Source organism: Rhagoletis pomonella, unplaced genomic scaffold, assembly GCF_013731165.1.
Source record: "Rhagoletis pomonella isolate Grant_MI unplaced genomic scaffold, Rhpom_1.0 Rhpom_scaffold_00004, whole genome shotgun sequence".
In the NCBI taxonomy this organism is placed as follows: domain Eukaryota; kingdom Metazoa; phylum Arthropoda; class Insecta; order Diptera; family Tephritidae; genus Rhagoletis; species Rhagoletis pomonella.
Genome location: NW_023458558.1, coordinates 10,530,573 through 10,553,320, shown reverse-complemented (window position 1 = coordinate 10,553,320; position 22,748 = coordinate 10,530,573). Strand labels below are relative to the sequence as shown.

At 37.2% G+C, this 22,748-nt stretch overlaps 1 protein-coding gene across 2 annotated transcripts in view; it reads right to left on the bottom strand.

The window, feature by feature from the left end:
* The window catches only part of LOC118736968 (tyrosine-protein phosphatase 99A), a gene marked incomplete at its 5' end in the record, with an annotated part of 239,500 nt that overhangs the window by 52,607 nt on the left and 164,145 nt on the right, over positions 1–22,748 (bottom strand). For both annotated transcript variants that reach the window (XM_036467149.1, XM_036467151.1), the window contains 1 exon segment: positions 4,712–4,915. In XM_036467149.1, the coding sequence (XP_036323042.1) occupies positions 4,712–4,915 (204 nt within the window).

Genomic DNA, 22,748 nt, shown 5'->3' with positions numbered 1-22,748 from the left:
TCACATACACACACCACCGCACAACGGAGCCGTGTCCTGTTAATTATGAAAGTAGTAAAGCAGTTGTCAGAGCAGTTGAAATGTAACTGGTTGAAGTTACTCAACTCCGGCAGCATTTAAGATTAAAAAAAAAAACTTATAAGCACATACATATTTATGTACATATATGTATGTATGACAATCATATTATTGCCCAACTAGTTGGAGAGTCGAGCGATGTCTGAAAGTTAATGTAATTAAAATATGCGAGGCTGGTTTATCACCCACAAAGCGTTTGAAAGGTGACAAAGAGCAGCAGAAAATTTGCTGTCAAATTTAAAATGTATAAACACATAAGTATGTATGTATGTATGTATGTATGTATGTAAAAAAAATGCAAGCCATACTCAAGGAGCGCAAAGTAAAAAATAATTTTTATTCCAAAAATGCGGCATAAAATAATTAAAAATCTATGGGGAATGCCAACGCGTCGGATGCGGCATTAATAGTCTCAATCACACATATGTACATATGTATGTAAGTATGTATAATTGCAACATTACACACCAACGCACATGCGTCAGTCAATGCTGAGCGTAATTAATTTTGACAGCGCTGAAAAGCGAACTACGCCTACAGAAACTAACAAAAAAAAAAAAAAAATGCGGGGGTATTTTATTAAATTTAAAAACAGTGTAATTATAAAATTACATTGTAAAGCAGCAGTATGTCTTTGTTTGAGTTACTGGGTATTTGGATATTCAGTCTCTATTTACATACACACGTACGTATGTTTATATGTTAGTAAATATTTGTCTAAGTATGCAGTATATGTATGTAGTTGTAGTATGTACAGTCAGTCAATAAAGTTTTGGTACGGCGAATTTATTACAATACTAAAAAAATAAAAAATATTTTACTTTTCGCTAATTTTTTATAAAAATATAGTTAATTCTACAACAAAAAACCCAAAAATCAGAGTGCCAAACCTTGTGCGAAATTAAAGAAAATTCCGAAAAATTGCATTAAAATATTGCACTTTTTATTTACGCTCTCATGCCATTTTAGTATAATAAATTTTTGAGAAATTTTTTTTTTGTTGAAGGTGTCGCACATTTTTTCCATATAAAGAAAAAATTATCAAACATTATTTTATATGGAGAAAATAGTTGCCGGTATTGTGAAAAATTCGCTGTATCTTAACTTTATTAACTGACCGTATGTATTTAAAGGCATGTCGTTGGTAATTAATTAAACAAAATGCGTCTGTGTCAGCATTTGCCTGCCAGAACCTCGCCCACGCATACATCAAAACATCCAAATAGAAACGCATACAGCTCGCTCTGCATACGGGCAATATAAGAGTTTTCCTTTACACAGCAGTTACTTCGCCCACACGATCCCTACTCCTCCAGCGCTTTACTTCTTCCCCACAACTTTTGGTTTTTTTTCTTCTTGAGTTTTCCAGCAACTTTGCTTTGTCGCAACGTTCGTTGCAATTTTTATGCACATATGCACATATGTATGTATGTATGTACATATTTCAGTTGCTCCTCCACTGCAATGCATGAAATTGCATATTTTTCGGCAGCAATCGCGCTTCACACACACACACACACACACACACACACGCACACAAACTCAGCACCCCAACTCCACTCCCATTATGCGTAGCAAGGCACAATGCATGCATGCAAAGTGACTTTTCTTCATAAGCGTTTTTCTTTGCTTGTTTTTACCTTTTCTGGCGAGGCAAATTAATTACTAGCATTGCTTGCAGTAGCGCTGCCTATGTACACACATATACGACGAGTATATGTATGTACTCATGTACGCACACCACTTATGCAAATATGCTTTGACAAGCTGCCAAGTGTGTGTCTGTAAATTTGTATGCAAATTTGTCAGTTGCAAATTAATTTTTATTTTTCTGTCACATGAAAGTAAATTAAAATGGCTGCGGAGACTGGCGACTGACGTTGAAGGGCGCCATCTTTTTGCCTGTGCGCGATGAAAATGGGTATGTGTGCCGTAATTTCAGTTGTAGCAGACTTATAGGGGCTTGACAGCTGCAGCGCACAGTGGGATTTCGTTGGAAAAATGCATTTTTTTTTTTGAACATTTAATTCTTAATATTTGGATGGTTTAGTTAAGTCATTAGTTAATCTTAACTACAGAAACTTGTATTTAATTTTCTGTAATTAAGTTTAACCAGCGATTTAGTAATACTTTAAAATATTTGAATAGGAAAAGTTGGTTTAACTTTTTACAAAATTGACAATTTTATACAAAATAAAAATAACAGAGCCAAAAGAATCCTATTCGACTAACAGCCAATTTCACGAAAGCAATTTAAGCGAAACATGTTTTAATTTTTGAATTTTATATGTAAATTGACAGAAAATAAAAAATCATTTTCCATTTAAGTTGCTGGTGAAAGCAGCTGTAAAACTTGTTGAGACTTATTGTTGAACTTCAATTATGTATTTTATAATAAATTTTGTTGTGGCTGTACCACTGTGCGCCACTGGGTTGAAAAAAGGCCGATGCAAATAAAAGTTTCCTCAGACATACGCCTATGTATTATTCGATTAGTACGAGTACAAAATTTACTGCAAAACAATTTTTTAGCTGGATGGATGAATTTGTTGAATAATGCTTATCTACTAAAATTTCTTCAACAAAATTAGTGACTGTTTTTTCGAAAATATTAACACCTATTAAGGCAAATAAACGGTAATAACAGTGCAAATACATATGTGTGTCGAAAACTCTATACTTTTAAAGCGCTTTTCAAGAAAAAGCGTTATCTTTCTTTTGCTCTTGAAAGCAAAGCTTAAAAACACATCGAATATTTCAACTTAACTGGCACCTTAATCTTGTGAAGTAAGTTTTGCATAGCTTTTTTACACAATAACTTGATGGATCTTCTCCTTCAATTACTCTTAAGTCGTGAGATTGTTCACACGTTGTGAAGAACCTTACTGGCCAAGCCACATCGCCAAATATCAGGGCCTGTTGCTCCAGCACCCAATTAGTGTACTCACTAGGCAAACTATGGTTAGTCGGTTTGAGTTATTGCGTGGCACGCCCAAATTTTGCTGAATTGAAAGCATCGAGGCATCGTCAACACTTTCACTCACATCCGCCATATTTTCGGTTGAATGGACAAAATGCCCGTGATATTGGGAAAGAGAGCTTTCACTCGTTTCTTATTGATGACAATTACAATATTTGCGACCGCGTAATAGCGACTTCATATTTCAATACCACATCGCAGAAAACAACTTACCACTCCAGACACACTTTTAAGCACAATTTGACACTTACATCCTCACTACTAAACTTTTTTTGGCGCAAAAGTAAAAAAAAAGCTCAGCTCAAAGTTAATTAGCCGAGAGAACTAATCCAATTTATTGTGCTTTTCAATACCCACCGCCAAAGTTATAATCACATCAACGCCCATAAAACTTCATCATAAGAAATACATAAAAGAAGGGGGGGACAAAATGTGACATTCAATAGAACTTCAAACAATAATTACCCAACTTGTTTCGGTGACTGATTTGAAGTACTTAGCGCGCCTAAAAGTTTTGTTAAACAAAATTTTAAATATCTACTACATACATAAAACGCTTGGAATAAAGTGCAAATTGAGCAACAACAATTGGTGAACCTTAAGCGAGTGTCAACAATGCCAATAACAAAGCTAAGTGCGCCTTGATTCAAGCATCCTTCGCAGTAAGGAAGATTTATAAAGGGAAGGTGCAGCTGTTGAGAAATATCCTGCCTCTAAAATTCATGGCATGCTTTCCGGCATTAACAATTCATGAAATAATTGCGGAATTGAGTTGTGGATTGCGGGTAAAAATAATTGTAAATCGAAGTGATTTTTTAGTAATTAAAATTGAAAGTTTATTTGAAAGTGCTTTTTTGTGTAGCAGCGCGAAGAACCATGTTGGGACACACTTACACAGACATAGACTTCTACATGTAAATGGTAGAATTTTGTCTTGGCATAAAATGTGAATAATGCGAAGGGAAAGAGAGTTTTTAAAGTTAGAGAAAAAGCTTGATTTTACACTTGATTTAAATTCGATTGTAATAAGAATCAGGGAAAAACTATGTACTTGAGGGTGCCCATCGAAAATTTTAATTTTTTAAAGGTCATTTAGAGGTTGCAACCTGTCGATTTAGGTCAGAAAATAGGAGTTTGTAGATTTATGAGTTTTTGAATGACTATTTTTTATTCGATTTCAAAGATCGAATATGATCTGGAAAGAGAATATATAGACCTTTAAAATGGTGTATAATTGTCTATTGTCAGACTAGACTTTTTTGGATTTTTTATCTGGCAAATTAAAAAGGACCAATATTTATCTTAATGTTTTAAAATTTGACCATCGAGAATTTTTACAATTTCAAAATATGGACTACTATCTAAAATTAAATCTATTTTCAAATAATCTGTTACAAAAAAAAAAATATAAAAATACAAAAGCGAAAAGATAAATCATAAAATTCTGCTAGAAAAGTGAATAAACAATTTCGTCGTCGCTTTCTTCCAACGAAGTTCGCTCAGCGATTTGATTCTGTTCATACCTTTAGGCCAACAATTTTAGATACTTTTTCTAATCATCCTTCAATATACTAAATAAATGTTTAGAAATTCCAGAAATTCTTCATATTTACTTAAAAAGAATTCAAAAAATTATCCAACATCTTTACTTACTTAAATTTGGCAGCTCAAATATGATGATGGTATCCAGCGAGTTGCGTGAATTCTTCATAATTTCTACACCAGTCTGATTCTCATGTATGTGAAAGACGTGATAGCCAGCAATGGCACCATTTTGATTTTTCGGTGGATACCATGACATGGTTATGCTGGACGATGTCACATTCAAGACGGTTAAATTCAGTGGTTTACTTGGCACTGCAAAGAAAAGGAATGAAAGGTAGTGATAGAATATTACATTTATTCATTTATTTCGGTTGGGGCATTAGTACAATAAGATTCAATCTTTTATAGTACAACAATGATAAAAGTAAAGATAATACTTATTTATTTATATATTGAAAATTAAAATTCTAAAATATATGATAAAATTATTTGCTTAGCAGTTGTTTGAGAAGCACTTTAAACCTGAAATTGCTATTTTAAACAGGAGCCGAGAACAGAAGGTATGATCGAAACTAAATGTAGTTCTCGTAGTTTTGTTCCAAAGAACGCCTCAAAAACAAAACCAAAATGAAAACAAAACTGAGAATTATAAAAAATGTGAACAAGAATTTCGGGAACAGTTCTAAGAAAACAAAATTGGAACAAAACTTTCCTGAACGTTTTGCAAAAGAACTAAACGGTAACAAAAGTCTAAGGAACTTTCTCTCGAAGCACAATTTGGGAACTAAAGTCTTAGGAAATTTCTGACACAGAAGAAAACTGGAACAAATATTTTCTGAACTACTCGCGAAGAACGGGAGCGAAAACAAATTTTTTCACATAGCGTTCATTAGTTTGAAATGCTTGAATATTTTGATTAATTAAGTAAAAAAGAACTAAAAAATAATTATGCAAATAAAGTTAGCGAAAGACTTAAGGCACGAACTTTTCTTGCACAAAAAATTAAAAATTATTCCATAAATGGACAGTTCACCCTAATGATAAACGATCGTAGTTCTCACTGAAATGACTCTTCATCCCAACTTACAGATTGCTATCTCATTCTTAACGTTAAGTTCTCAAAACTTTTGTTCTCGTTTTGTTCTCTGGCAGAACGTTCCCCAGATTTTTTTTTCTTCTTTGATCCTCCTTGAAAACGTTCTCGATACTTTCGTTCTTATTTTGTTCTCATTAGAAATGTTGCCGAAAGTTTCGTTCTCATTCTGTTCTTTTTGGGAACATTCTCAATACTTTTGTTCCCGTTTTGTTCTTTTTTGGGAACGTTCTTGACATTACATTTTGTTCACACGCAGAACTAAGCAAAAACTGGAACGCGTCCCTGATCTTGCTAACTGATTTAAATGAACTTTTATGAAAATTACCTAAAAAGGTTTTACAAATTTCTCTAATAGAAAGGAAATGTTAAAATATTCTAAACAGTAGTATTTACATATATGTATTTTATTTAAGCCTATAGTTTTATAGAGCTGTGCAGACTTCATATTGGTCTCTGAAGATAAAAGGAATATAAAAAATATGAAAAGATAATTAAGATTTTAAAATAAAAGTGAAAATTTCAAGCCACTGTACAAGGGCACTAATGTTGTGCAGGTGCTTAGCAAGCAAGTTTTTAGGCTGGATCCCATGGATGTAGACCAGGCATGCCCAATGCTGGCAGAACTCCATAAGAAAGTGCCCTGCGCTGGCAGAATTCTATAGGCAAGTGCCCTGCGCTGCACACGGCTGATGGAAACCATGACATCACAACCGAAATTGACTTATGCGGGTGACAAACGGGCTCGCTTATTTGCATAAAACGCCTTTATTTGCATTAACTCATCCATTTTCCGCGAAATTTTTGGGAATTGATCCGGATCAGAAGAATTTTCGATGACAACACTGATAAAAATGGCCAGCTTTTGTTTTTCGTACAAGTAAGCAAACAATGCAAGCGATTTCAGCGTCCGCGGTAGCCGAGTGGTGAGAGTTGCTTGCTACAAGTCTGTAGGTGCCAGGTTCGATCCTCGGTTGAAGAAATATGCAAATATTTTTATTATTATTTATCTTATTTTATTTTTTACTTTTTTATTTTATTTGATTTATATATTTATTTTACTTTATTTTATTTTAATTTGTTCATTTATTTCAAATTTTTTTACTATTAGTTAACTTAAATTTTTAGATTTTAATTTTGTTCAAAAGGTCCACAACAACTAACTGAATGCAACGTTGAAAAAATATAGAACTTATAAAACATGAATAAAAAAGATATAAACGAAAATTCTACTGGCCGTGAGAGTCGAGCCCACGCACTTGCGGTTCGTTAATCCGCATTACTCGCGTTTTAGGGTTTGGTGGCTTGGGTTTCGAGAACTGAAAAAGGCAGTGTCGAGGTGATTCCACCCCGAGATCTTACATGTTCAGTGACTTGTTAAATAGTATCCCAATAGCAGTTATCGGCTCAATATGGCCGCAGAAAGAGCACATATGTACACTTCCGACCTCTAAGAGCTCTTTTAGATTTTCTTGAGATTATAGGAATAAAAAATGTTTCTCATTTTCGTTGTTGATGTTTCCGACATGGTACGAGTATGATGAAATATGGAACGATTTTCCTTCATCACTTGTCTAATTTGACGGAAAATCGTTCCACATTACACAATAAAAAAGAGGTTGTGATGAGCGGAGGCCGCAACAAATGAAATTAAAAAATATATTAAAACTTTTGTCGTGCAGGTATCGGTATTGGACACGAAAAAGTTAGGAGATATTTCACGACCTGCTGAGGCGAATAAGCCATTGGGTTACTCACAGAACACATCTTGTTAAAAAACTTCGGGCTCTTCAGATTCACTTCTGCTGAAGCTGCTACGACGTACAAGCTCTTTGAGCAATCAATAAAACATATCCACAAAATTTGTAAGCGATCTTAGAGTTAAAGATATGACAGTTGTTCGAAGTTTGGAAGACTCTACGATCTGGTTTGAAGAGAAGTAAGGGCTTTTAATTTAAGTGCCATTTAAGTAGCCACTTCCATATAATCTAAGCTTGACTGCCGCATATGAGTTACTAGCGTTTGAAGTAAATGCGGTTGAGACACTTAAATATGCGAAATTCTAAAAGGAAACTATTACAAAACTTTTTACTTAATACCCAATGGAATTAAATACTTGTCGCACATATCTAGCTTAGTCTTTGACCCAGCTTCTTTCGAAATTATACAGTGCGTTTTGGTGTTATTACGGAAATGAAAGGAATCTGAGAGAGGACGGGGAGGAAGCGATCTAGATCGTAAAACCTCCCCTGCGATTTCGATAATCCACACTCTTGCGTGCTATCGCGCTCGCTCTGGCCACGGCTCCACGAACGAAGAACACGTACTTGTTAAGGATCTGAAAGCCAAACATTAGGCTTCTCATAGAAATACCAACGGGACACTGGAGCCCGCTATAACAACTTTTGCAGAAGCTGCAGAGATGACGAGGATATAGAATGACCTTCGAGGGCCCAGATAGCTAAGGGAAAACTCCACTGGAAGGTCTGGTAGACCTACTCCTACACAAATGAAGGCGCCTTAAATTTATTCCAGACTTCGAAAGGAAGATATTTTGTTGTGTTGCCGAGAGGCGACCGCTAATAGAAATAAATTTGTTTGGCCAAGAAGAGCACCTCGGTGCGGCCGAGTGGTAAAACGCACCTCCAACCAATCGACTATGTCGGCCGCCAAAGGATAAAAGGGCTTTACATGAAAAGCATTGCAGCGCTATTTTAAAGAGTTTGGAATTTTTCATTTCTATCAACACAATCAACTTCGAGTAGAATAAAAGACAGGGTAGAATAGCAACAAAAATGGCTTACCATTATAAAGCTAAAATTAAAAAATCGTTTCGATATATTTCACTTTAACCTCGACAATAGCTATTCGTTTATTTTGATGGTAACTGCAAACCGTTTTGCACACATTCATCGCAACAAATGTAGATTCTAAGAAGTGGTGTGCAACATTTTAATAACATTTAGTTGTTTGTGTTAACAATAAAGCAATCTAAAATATGCAGCTTCAAACGTGTGTATGGCTTTTAAGTGTTTCAGGCCTAAAAGTCATGGAATGTCAACCAAAGTGAAGAGTTAACCAAAGAATGTAGAAACAAGAGGCTGAAAAAGCAACATAAAATTCTAAGCATAAAATAACGAGTACAACAATAGATATACAAGTGTATATAAATTTATAAGAGAAAATCTACAATTTAGTTTCAGCGATGCAATAAAAGTCAATAGCATTTGCTTTAAGGTCAGCGGCTGTAGAGGATTGTAGTGCATTGTAAACAAGATAAGGACGCACTTGACTATTGAGTTAAAAGGTTAAAGGCAAACGCACACACCCACACCCACACCACACACATAAACATGCATAGCAAAGTCATTTCAAAAAGCCTTAAGCCTTAAGCAAACGAATAAAGCGCCAAAGATAACAAAGCACACTGACTACAGGCTAGAAATATATTTATTTGAGAGCCCGAAAAATTTCGAGTGAATTTTAAACAATTCATTTTATTTTCTTTGAATTCAATTTTTTTTTTTAGTGTACTTTGGATTTCAAGCTGTGCCAGTTGTAGTGGCTTTGGCTGTAGCTGGTTAAATAGAACACGCCCACTAGCAATTTCACTTTGGAAATGAGTGGAAAAATCATTGAGTTGACATGAAAAAGGCTGCTGTCAGAGGAATAATAATGAAGCGACACAAAAAGAATGCATAGGCAAGTGATAGAGCGGGACAACTGTGAGGAGATTCGATGAGGATGGCTGCAGGCAGTGAGGGACAAGGTCACAACATGTACATACATATGTATGTAGACAGTCAAATATAGGCTAGGATAGTAGAACTGCTGGTACGAGGCTGGTACGAGGCTGGCGCGCAGTCAAGCAAAGAGTTGTAGTCAGTGAGTTGAATTGATGAGCGAATGGAATAATAAAATATTACTGCATGTCATTGCATATTTTGAGGCGTTTGTCATTGAAGTTGTGAGTGTGTGTGTGTTAAAGTGCTTGCTAAAATTAAATTGCCTATGCTGTGGCCTCTAGAAGAGACACGAGGCGAGATGAACTGCGAGCAGCATATTGAAAGGCTTTTATATGTATACATATATTGTAAGGCCTGCAATGAGGTTTGGACACATACCATTGCTAGAAATCAAAATTGAATTTTTTTTTTGTGTTGCCAGCTCAACGAGTGCGCCTAGCAAGATATCAAATATTTAATCAGCTGTGCTGGTGTGTGTGTGTGCTTAGTAAGAGAGCAATTTTCAAATTAAATTCCAGTCAACTGAATGAAAGTTAGGCGGGGTAAGATGGCAGGGGTACTAGCAGGCATTCAAGCAAACTACATTTAAAATAGCCCAACGATAAAGTGTTGCACGTGAATGTGCTTCCTTTGTGTGTAATTATGTAACTATGTATGTGCGCGCGTGTGAAAATTTTACTTCATTTGCGCAAGCGTCTTTTCTTCTTTTGATGATAGTTGTAAGCTTTAGCCAAAATGGAAATGACCAATTATATTTTCTTTGTGCAGGAATCAAACGAAGTCAAGTAATCGAAGTAGTCATTGACGGGAAGAGGTCGTGACGGAAGTAAAAAAAAGGAGGCAGGCATGTCTACCTACTATAGAAATGAATGAAAAATGCCGGATAAGAGCAAAAGGCGATTTTAATCAATATATTATTGTGCACAGCAATGCACACATGCACACATATTCATAGTACGTAGGTTGTTCACCTGTAGACACAAACATGCCACAGTCTGCTGCAGCAGCCACCTACCTACATACATATGTAAGCTTTTGGTAGAGAGCTTGGCGGTCATCCGGGGACAATATTGTAAAGGATGAAATTCAGTTTTACAAATTTCACGAAGGTGGCAAATAAAGTAAGCAAGCGATTGTATTGAAAAATAAAACAAAAACTGAAAATTTGAGTGCAAAAAGCTATCAAAAGAGCGGTTTATATACATAAATGGAGGGATATATGTACATTAGGGTGGTCCTCAAAAAGTCAAATAAACAATTTTTTTCAGTCTCACCCCCTCAATTGGTAATACCGCGGTCACAGATATCACATGCAAACTCTGGTCCCGCTTGGTGACGGTTAAGGCGTGTCGCACAGGGCGCAAAGTACACATTATCTATACATAGACTCAAAAAATTTAAATACATTTTTTTTTCATCTAATACTCAAAATCGATTCTACCATAGTCTAAGATATCAGATATAAGTTTTGGTCACAACTGGAATCGGTTAAGGTGTTTCGCAAAGAGGTTAATGGGCAGATAAGTCTATGGACTCAAAATATTTAAAGAATTTGTTTAATTTAATACCTAAAATCGATATTAAGACAACGACATGATCATTTAACAGAAACTTCATAAATTCTTAAACCGAAGTTTCATAAGGCATTGAAATGAAAAAAAATATATGTATGTCATATTAAAAATGCATCGTGGAAACAACATTAAGAATTTTTATCAAACATTTTTGTCATTTAATGCCCAGTGGAAATTCAGCATTAGCTTCACTTAAGAAAGTGGTTAATTTTTTCGATTGTTTTTTCTTTTTTTAGGGAAAAAATTTTATGTTGAATTTCAAATTTAACCACTATTTTCTCCTACTCTATATTTTACTTCTTAATTATGTACCCTTTTAAAAGAATTCGCCAGAAAACTTCATACATACTCAAACTTTTTCTAAGAAGAAGAAGAAAAGGCAATTACTTAATTTTTATTCATAAGGCCCACTGTGACCCACTGCAATTCAAATTTTTGGAAAAAAATGATTATATGACGGAATATGCTGGATAAGCGTAGGTGTGCAGATGTATGACTATATAAATCACATATGTTTGTGATTTTTGCAGGCTTTCGTTCCCGATGTTCTACTAGGTAGCATCAAAGTAGTGAAATTGTAAGCGCACAGGCAATTGCCTTTTAGTAAATCATATTTACATATGTTCATATGTACATACCTACATATATATGCATGTTTGTACGCGAATGAGGGCACTGGCTCTGTGCCACACTGCAGCATCGGCATGAATTTCATTCAAATGACAAATGAGCGCGCCGTGTGACCGTAGGGCAGGCACGTTGACCAAAGCGGGGTCCAATTTCTTAAATACCAATTCGAATGCCATATATGCATGTATGTATGTATAGATGAATACTTGTAAAGCTTATGTTCATGCGAATACATATACGCAATTTGTTTGTATGTATGTGTTATGCATACAAAATAGGGATAACGAAGCAGCACTCTGAAGCTTATATTGCCAGCTCTAGAGCGAACAGTGGTTGAAAAGTATACACATTCGCTGTGTTGGTTTCCTGTGTTCCGACTATAAATTTGATTACAACATGCGACAGAAAATTTTACACAAACAATTTCAATACGCTCGCGACACTTGCGACCAAGTATAAGAAAACTGCAGCGCAGGAGATAAGATCCATGTAAAATTTAACAGTTTCACTTCTCCATCAATTTGTTGCCCAGAGCTACTCCAAAGTAGTTAATGTGATCTTGTGTCATTCAGCTTCGGGAGCCTCCATGTAGAGACCTTAAATTTCAGTACCTATCTTTAACAAGCTTTGTAAGCAAATCGCGTTTGGCTACACCAATAAAAAATAACACCTCGCCCATCGAAATGCTAACGCTTCCGCGCCACTGTGCATCAATTCATACATACATACATATGTACGTATTATGCGCAATATTGAGCTTACTACCACTCTCAGCAATCTAAGGATGCCATCAATGAACGACAAATAGCACCAACTATCGCGTGAGTCTGCAAAAGTAGTGACCCATTCGATCGCAGAAAAAATACGTATATGCATGCACACATAAATACGTGCAATTCAATAAATCCACAACACACCGAATGTGAGAGCTATTGAAAGCAGCGGCTAGAAGAAATGGAAAGGAATTAATTTAGTATAAAAGCTAGCAGCAAAAAACGGCATATGCAGTAGCGCCAGCTTAGCTCCGCTCAGCTCAGCTCAAGCGCCAGCAATGGAGCCACACTCCATGGGGGGGGGGGAGTCAACTTATGAACACACACATACACACCTACGCGAGTGTACATACATACATATGTATGTAAGTATGCATTAGGGTGCATGCCACTTGCTTTTGCTTGAATGGAACGGAAACGGATGTGCAAATTTATAACAGCAACAGGAAATGGTATTGAATCAGCGCGTCATTTGTGCACAAGTGTTGCAGCAAAGTGGCTCGTGTTTGCTCGAAGACTGCGGTGGGTGTGTGTTTATTTGTTGCGTGTGTAGCATAGAGAAATGTTGAAGTTATAGCTCTTGCTGACCACCACTGAGCAGGGGCACTCAGCGGCATCCTTGGAACAGCGACATGAATGCCTGCCATGGGTAAGCAAACGGAACGATGTATTTAACTATGCACAACTCTCTATACAAGTATCTATATACACACACATATGCAAGTAGGTACGTGTATGTATGTATGTATGCGTGTTTGCACAACGAAACAGTCAAGCCAACATTGGTGCAAAGTGGAGCACTGTGTGCATAGGAAAGAAAGAAAAATTGAAATTAAAATCAATTAAGCAATAAATGAAGCACATTTGAATGCTACAAATGCTGCATAACTTTCTCTCCGCTCTGCATTCACCTGCATGCGCGTGTGCCTTTTTTTGCTGCGCTTTTTATATGCAGCTTGCCTGCTGCTATCGACTGCTTGCTTAACATAGCACAAAGAATAAAGCAAACTCTATACATACTCGTATTCTTTAGTAGAAACAAAACAAAAAAAAATCGCAGAAAGAGAAAAATTGCAAAAATACGAGCAACTTAATTTCAGCTGCCCCACATGCCAGGACAATCGAATGTATAGCTAACGATCAGTACCATCAGCCATTCAGGCGTCTACATATATATGTAGATAGCTAACCAATTGCAGTAGGAATTGACCTCAAGTAGCAGTTCAGGGCAGCAACCAGCACATGTGAATATAAAATCTATGAGTATTGTGCAGTTGTATGGTAGGGATAAGAGTTTTCTATTATTTTAGAATTCAATACAACGTCGCAGGATATGCTCACAGAAACTGGACAGCGTGCAAAAAAGCAGAGGGATGTAGAGCGCTGAAATAAGTATTTTTTTGCTATATGTGCGCTATTATCTTTTATTTCTTTATGGCCTTTCCACTTACGTACTGATGTACAGCAGCACTTATTTACTTTCCTACAAATGCTTTTTTTGTAAGTGAAAGAAATAGCTACTATGTACTACATGTATGTATATGCAGACATATGTACATACATACACATTTATTCCACTCTGGGAGACAAATAGATATTTTTCTTTCACCTCAATTGTCGCTTGTCTTAACTAGTTTGCATTGTTTGTATTGCCAATGACAGCTTCGTTAGTTCGACTTTTGTAAACATTCGTATTCATTGTATCGGCTATCTATTTTTGTTTTTTGTTTTGCTTGCAGCTATTCAATAAATTGAAAGCAAAACTTTGCTGAAATGTTTTTAATTGCCAGCTTAACTTATTGTAGATACATACATACAAATACAAGTAGTAGCAGAAAGTAGCATAATACTCGTAAAAATCTTAACGCTACAAATTATTGAGGCCAGTTGAATTGTTACAACATTTTGTTCCCAAATGACACATTTTTACAAAAATAATACATATACTTAATATATAATACAAGTTTAAGTAAAAAATTTACAAACAAAACACACAGGTTATTAAAACGAGGGCATAAAACGTAGGTGCACAGTGTGCGGCGGCCAAAAGCTGGTTGGACGCGTTTGCAATCTATTAAGGGCAACTCGATGTGCCCAGTGTGCTTTTCCCAATACACACGAAAAGAAGGGGGGGGGGGGGGGGAGATCCTGGTGCTAACTACAGTGGGATAAGACTTTGTGTATATGGCACGCAAGCTTATAACGACGATTTTGTGCGAAGGGCTGAGGGACCAACATGCACCAATGATGGGACCTCATGACCATGGCTCTAGAGTCTAGATCACCATTGCAGTAGGGCTGAAAAAATAGCTTTCTGCGGCCAAAAATCAGCCATTGCAGATAGGCGCTTAAAATCTTGTACACATGCTTCTGAGAATCTTAAAAGACGTTGGTTTAAATTATCGAAATCGGCACATGACCGCACCCACCGCCAATATACCAGGTGTTCCACACCACCCGCCTGATCCCTTCTGATGGAGAAAAATATTTTTATTGGGTGGAAAATGGAAAAATATTAATTAGAAAGTTGGGGATGCTCTATCTTTTGGTCGTATTACCGGAAGTCCATTATTTGAACCGGAAGTCTATTCCAGAGAAACGTGTCTGAAAAAACTTACGTATTTTTGTACGCAGTATCAATATTGTATCAGTTGGAGCAGACAGTTTATACACCAAAGGAAAGTAGATATAATACCCGTTTTTCATATATATATCCGATAGGACGAGATGGGACAGAAAAAGTCAGCCTCCCCGAAACAAGCACAATATGCTTAAATTTGTATAATCATAAAATCTCACGCAGGAATAATTAAATTTAATCAGAAAATAGACCGCTTCCTTATAGATATGAGTTCGTTTCATTCTCAAGTGGAAAGAAAGACCTTTCGCCTTCCAACGACTCTTTAGCAACGAATGATTGGAGGCAGCTTTAGAGTAAAATTCGGTCCACTAAACATGTGTGCATATATAATGTACGGTTGGATTGCGGCAGCGTTTTTCAATCAAAGATTGCCACCTTTAAGGACGAAAGATTCATAAGTGCTGCAAACTCTTAGTTACATTAGCTGAGAAGGCAGAGTATTCGCTTGGTAACTTCTTGTATCCGAACAGGTACATAGGCTTCATTGAGTACCAACCAGCAAAATAACCTTGAAATGCAAAGTTGTCAAATGCTTTTAGTCGGTGGTGAACCGGAGTCAAAATGACGAGCTTTCTAGGCTAACAATGTGTGATCATGGCAACAAAGCTTTGTTGGAATTCAGCACATATTATATTAGTCTGTTTGGAGTTAAGTTGGTTAAGGTAGGTGAGGCTAAAGTGGTTACCCCAGGCAAGGGACAAACTTGGCCAACTAAAAGGTTGTCTTTGGTGATTACATGAAAAACGATACGAATACCATTAATTTAGTATGCGAAACAACATAAGCCGATTACGAAATTTCGAATGCGACTGATTTCGATGCCTGAGAGCTCAGGGTTAGTTAGAAAGTACGAGCCAAAATATTTCCACATTTACCTCTCGAAGGCTTGCAAGTCTAATATAAAGTACTGAAATGACTCCACCTAATCATCTTCTTGACAGCTGATAAAAAAGGGATCAGTTGAGATTCCTTGTCCTACCGCGTGAATACCAATCGAATAATGGCCTGTCAGAAACCCCATCCCATCACTAGCGTGAACTGAGCCTTTGTAAGCACAAGGAGCTCCAGGAAGGATCTGACGATTGCGCATGCTCTAGCATAAGCCCAGCGCTCGCCTCCTTGCCAGGTCATCAGCCATAAAGTTTCCCGCAATGTTACTGTGGCCCGACACCAAAACTAGCCTTATTAAGAAATACTCCGACGTGATTGATGGAGAGGTCAGACATGCCCTCCAAAACCTCAGATTATCCAGTTCGTGCTGCGAAAATTCTGCCTGCAATATCCACAGGTGCACTATTCAACAAGACGTTAAGCGCCAGTATAGCTGTAGTTCTTAATTCCCCATTAATGTCGATTAGGAATATCCGCTGTACACGCTCCAGTTGATTTGGAAGTGTATCCTTCTGTAGTGGGGGTTCCACGAGACAAGGGCTCCGTAGAAAAAGATAGGATGAACTATGGATTTATAGAGCAAACGAATTACTTTGGGCGAGAGACCCAACCTCTTACCAATAGCTACCCTACGGGAGTGCGAGAAAAGCGACGCCTTCATTGCCCTTTCCTCAATGTTAGGCTTCCATGACAGCTTCCTATTTAGGATCAAGCCTAAGTACTTTAGCCTGTCTGAGAGTTGCAAGCGGACACGCCCTACCGAAGGAAGGGCCACAATGGGTATCTTATGCTCCCTCCTCGGTCTTGCTGGGATTTAGTGTGCGCCGCAGTTGGCCGCCCTCCTAGTTACCTGATTCAGGTAACCTTGAGTCAGGTCAAAAGGGTATCTAGAAATCGTCGCTTAACCAAAAGTGCCACATCATCTGCACAGGCGATCGCCCGATAGCCCACTTTTCCTGTTCCTCTAGAAGGAAGGCGTTTTTATCAAAAACGAAGACAGACTGATAGGCCATGTTGTCTTCTCAAAATGTTGACCTCTGGCCTGACAAAAATGTAACATTTTCTTCTTCAAAAACTAATTCTTAATTTATAATGGAAGTGAGTTGTATAATTGTATTGAAATTACTAAAATAATTTGCGAATAAGCTAATGCGAATATGAAGCGCAACATTTTTGCAGGGACATTTACATAATGTTGCCATACATGGAGGTAACATTTTCGTTGAGAAAAGAAAACGCTTTAAAATGTTTTTATACCTTACTCAACGCCAACGAGACCCTGTGCGCGCACAGAAAGGCAATTACCAGAATATTGAGCTCAAATACAAAAAAGTGCAAAAATAAGAAGTCATTTAAGCAATCAAATGAAAAGTTAACAAGCTAACAACAAGGCAGACAATTCAACAGCGTGTCATTCAGCTTAGGCCAGCAGCAAGCATGCTATGCCGCTCGTCCCTGTTTATCCCACATCACGCGATTTTTTATTGTTTTGTGCCTTTTTGTTTGTATGTATGTAGTATTTGCTTGGCGCAAAGCGTTTTACATGACATTTTTAAGTATTTCTTTGGTATTAATGTCACAATGGCTGACAAGCGAGGCGGGATGATCGCAATCAAATAAAGCTACACTCGAAAAATGGGAGTAGGAATAAAGGAAAGCAAGGGAAATGTGCAAATATATATTTATGCATATAAGAAATTGGAACAATAGCAACATTTTAATCGCCACCGAATGAGCGCAAAGCGAGCAGAAATGCTTTATTTCGCAATTAAAAATAGAGTAAAAGTGTGAAGAAATTGCCTCTAAGTGGAAATTACATAAAAGACCATTGAATGCGGGAATGAAAGGAAGGAAGGAAGTAAGGAAGTAAGGTGGGCGGTTACTAAAATAAAGGAAGCGTTGTAAATAGAAACTGACAAGAATGAAGAGGAGTGTGAAGAGAGGAATAGCCTTAAAGTGATAATATTGTAGACATTATAGCTTTTGTCGAGCGGCTAACAGAAGCTAGCAGTGTATGCAACATATTACTCCGCCCACGCTCGCAAGCGTTACAAAAACAAACAGCAACTAGCAACTGCAGATGCCAGTGACATTTGTTTGTGACTCTCGACTGACTTTCGACTGGCTGTCATGACACATTGTCATTGTAGATATGCATTTAATTTGCCTGCAAGGAGAAATGTCTGTAGAGATAAAGCAGCAGAGAAATAGAGATATATTCAAAAAGTTACCAGCAAATGCGAATAAGGCGTCAGTCAGCATGTGATGTTTGGGTAATAGGAATGACAATTACACTTGAGGGCTTGTTACAATGTTGTTGTACTGTCATTGCGTAAGTTTTGTATGTACATAGGATGGCAGTGCTTTTATTAGGGGACGTCTAATTGTATATAGTAGAAGCAAAAAAGCTTTTGTAAGCTATCACAATTAAATGACAGAAGTTATGACTTTACAAAGCAGCAAATAAACAAACAAGCGATAGCTTTGTAAAGGCTATACTAGCGTATGACAAAAATTGTAGTGTGTGATTTGTGAGTCTTATTTTTATTAGAGGAAAACGAGAAAAGGATAGATCAGTGTGTTTTGACTTCTCACTCAAAATTTAGGTTGAGGACAAATTACTGATGATCAGCGAAAGCACCTAAGGTAATTTAAAAGCTAACTGAATGCCTGTTTTATTGAAAGCTCTAAAGAGGAAGGTTGTATGAGTAAATCTGCCGAGTTGTGTGTGTGTAAAAAAAGTAAAATATAAACACTCGTACTCGCACGCTTTTTATATTTTTGTACAGTATTCTTCACGCATATATGTATGTATTAGTTTCTTCATGTACCTATACCTATAGTAACTTTAGAACAACCCTGGGCAGCATCCGCCCGACGGGAGACTTCGCGTCGTATTCGCGTATACATACACGCTCTGCTTGAGAAGGCAGCGAAAGCTTCATTCAACTGCATGAACCTGCAAAATTCGCGATTACTTCATGCATGAGTGTAAAGAGTATTCCCTAGGGGTCAAGGGGTACTCCAAAATTTATCACAATTCATATAAAAAATATGGTCCAATTAACATCGCGTTTGTTGATATATTTTTTCGTTTGCACACGCTTTTGTTCTTCACTTCACTGATGCTTTTTCGCAATTAATAAAAACCAAAAACAAAAATAAAAATAAAAAATTACTTGGAGCTAACAAATAACAGGGCAGGGCTGCCGCATAGTTATGCTGCTTAACAAAAAAATGCAAATGGTTGCTAGATCCTGCTGCTAATTTTTATATATTTCTGGAAACCGATTGAAACCAGTGCTCCAAACGGTTCGGTTTCGTTCCTTTTCAGGTCAAGATAACGGTTACGGTTTCGGTTTTGCCAAATGAAACGGTTTCAAACGGTTACGGTTTCGGTTCCGGTAACAAACCTCTGTTTGGCTAAAGGTTTCCTAGGTGTGCTGATGGTAGGAAGTAGTCTGGTGCTAGTGAATACTTTTCAGTGCTACATAATGTGTTCTGCTGTTTACTGTTTTTCGTGACACAACCTACACTGATCAGAGTCAACCGTTCCTATGTTTTACAAGTGTTTCATTACCTTGTAGTGGAATAAAACCTGTAACAATCCTTCCTTCATCTCTACTGAGGTGACTAAACGCTTTTGTTCTCCTTGTTGATATTTCCGGAATGAAGAACTTAGATTTGTCTGGTTCCTTCTTTATTTGTACAATAATGTTGCTCTTCATTCTTCATCCAGCTTAAGTAGGTTCGCCTAACGGAGCTCCATGGCTGACTAATAAAGGGTCCAGGGCCTATGGCAGCCTGAATAGTGCCTTTTCTGGCGAGGATATCCACTGTGACCCATAACCAGATGAGCTATAATCGGTTTCTGGATGTGATAAATAAAAAATATTGAGGTCCGAGTGTATGTAGGTGTGTTTGTCGGTTGGCCCACCTTCTACATAACGCCTCGGAAATAAATGAATGGCATGTATTTCGGCCTGAAAGACAGAGTTACCTTGTTCCTGCCGGTGAAAAGGAGCCTCCGACGCCATGGTCAGTACTGGCGCCGTCAGTTTACCAAATGACGGACTACTCCTTATGATAACTCTTTCGAGAAATGACTGAGTTATTCACAATTGTGCTTTTATACCCCTTCGAACACCCCATTCATACGAAACCCAAAGTGGAAATCGTATATCAGAAAATAATGGCAGCTTGTATTTGTATGTAATGCAGAATTTAAAGCAGCTCTTATATGGAAATTTAAAGTGAAATTTTATTAAATGCTTTTTATTTTAGCTATTTTATTTAGTCAACATAAATCTTAGTACAATAAAAAAATTGAAATCATTTCTCTTTTTGCCTCACGCGTTGCTGATATGAAAGGACCCAACTCTTGCCTGTTTGTTCATTGCGAAAATTTCAATCACCCCAGCCCTTCCCCCCCTCCCCCCCCCCACGATATTCGCCTACGCGTTAAAAGGAAAAAAAGTGAACAAAGCGCTTCCAGCTTGTTTATCTTTTATCGCGATAAGAAACTTCTTACTTACTGTCTGCTGGGCGTTGTGGGCCTTCAGTACTTTGCGAGGTGCTTATGCAAACATGTTTCCGCTACTTGGAAAGGCACTCAAAGGCGGCGCACAAAGTGCATGTACATATGTACATATGTATGTTCAAAAGTTACCAACATATACTATACATATGTACATGCGTACTTATAATACATATATGTAATTCATATTATGAATACATCCACACTTTGCGCTTTTTTCAGCTTAAGCAAAATTGTGCCTAAGCCTAATTAGGTTTATTTTTTTCGTGGCTTTGCTGTTGCTTAGCTTTACATTTCATGTGTATTTTTTTTTAGTTTTGTATTTATTTGTAATACTGTTATTTCAGCAAAGCTCACGGTGGTTCCATGACTCTCAATAGCAGTAACTGTCAGTTATTTTCACGGTTGCCATGGTTGCTATTTCAGCGAAGTTAGGCAGTCCTCTTCTGCTGTTGCTGTGTGTACATGTATGTATGTAACAATCATTTAAGGTATCAAGTCACTGTCGCATAGGCAACATATTTCGGGTTGTTTTTTCTTTGAACGCCTTCACATGTATCTTTATAATTCACCTGCTAATCAGCGCGAGAAGACTGTAGAAAGAATAGCAAAACAATTTTTTTTATAATTGTCTGTCTTCTATTATTATCCACTTGAGTGCGAAATGGATAAGCAATTGCCTAGAATTTTCTGATTATTCCTGTTGAACGACGCATGTGTTACTCTGTTTGCGAAGCAGGTACGTACGCCCACACCGCTTTGGTTGCGCTTAGCGACAGCGGGTTTCCTTTGAGCTTAGTAGGTGGCGTGAGTTGGCGCATTGTGTGGAAAGCGCTATTGCTGCTGCTCAGTTTCGCCGCGTTGTTTACTATAATTAATTAGTAAAATTTGTACTTTTTTATTTCACACGAAAGCTGGTTCTTTGTTTACATGCTTTTCGTGATAAAAATTTTCATACAAATAAGTTTCCTGATAAAGTTTTATTCCTGCTTTTGATTTATATTAATTATAATTGTACATGACTTCTTATAATTGATTTGCTTCGTTGTAGCTGTTTTGTGTAAAATTTTTCACTGTTGTTGTTTTCCTTTTTTACACTTGCTAATAACTGGAGATATAAATTTTTGATATAATTGAATTTGAATTGATATAATGTCTATGTATTTATATCTATATGTCCCGGACATAACATCTTGAATCCCTTATGAATTTGTCGATATCACCTATTGTAGATCCCGGTATATCTGCTAAATTATTTAGTATGTGTCTTTCAAGTACTTTATGCCTATTAGTCCATAGGCCTGGGCAATCATAAAGAAAATGCTACACAGTTTCTCACAGCTGCAGCAAGTCTTGTTATATGAGTACCCGATTAGCGCTGCATATATTAAGCATCTCTAGTGACTTTGTCCTGTTAAAGTCAGGCCAGAATGCTTTGGATATTTTGTACGACGGTGTATCCGACAACCCTTTTTTGGCAATCCAAGAAAATGCAAACTAATCTCTCTTTGAATGATTGCGAGAAGGAAAGCCATAGCAACAGCCTTGGGTTCCTCCAACCAGGCTCCTGTCTTCGTCTGGTTCGTCTGGTTGGTCTTCCTGGTTCGTCTGACAACCGTTTTTAGTAGTCTTAATTCTGCATTGAGATACTGGGTTTTGTCCTCGTTTTGATATTCTGCTTGATTTGATGAGGGTAGAACAGATTGTCAGGTAGTTAAGCCATATCCTCACAGTGACACTTTTGTGTAAGAAACGCTGGTTGGGATCACTCCAACATATTCCGTAGATGGGTGCACTGCAGTGTGTTACGTTTGCTCACCATTACCAGCGGATTAAAGCGGATGTCTATTCTGCCAGCCAGCAGCGCGTTGTGTTAGGATCTTTCCCTTAAAATCTAGCTCCCAATGAAAAGGATAACACAGACTTGGATAAGACCTTTCTCCGATCTCTTAATGGGAAGATGCCTCCGCCTAGCTGGCTGAAATAGCAAAGGCAGACAGGATAACAATTCAACGGAAGCGATAAAACTGGTAAATTGATCAACTTGCCACACTGATATTAACAGACAAGATCAAATTGCCACTCTTTTATACAACAGTTTTGAAGGTGGTATTTATTTTGAGAAAAATTTAAAGTCATATCATATAGCATCACATAACACCATGTCACTCCATATTGTAATATTTCATTAAATTGAGTTCCACTTTTAAAAAGTGGCAGCTCTCAAAGTATTTTCAAAATACTTCTTTTCTTAACTTGT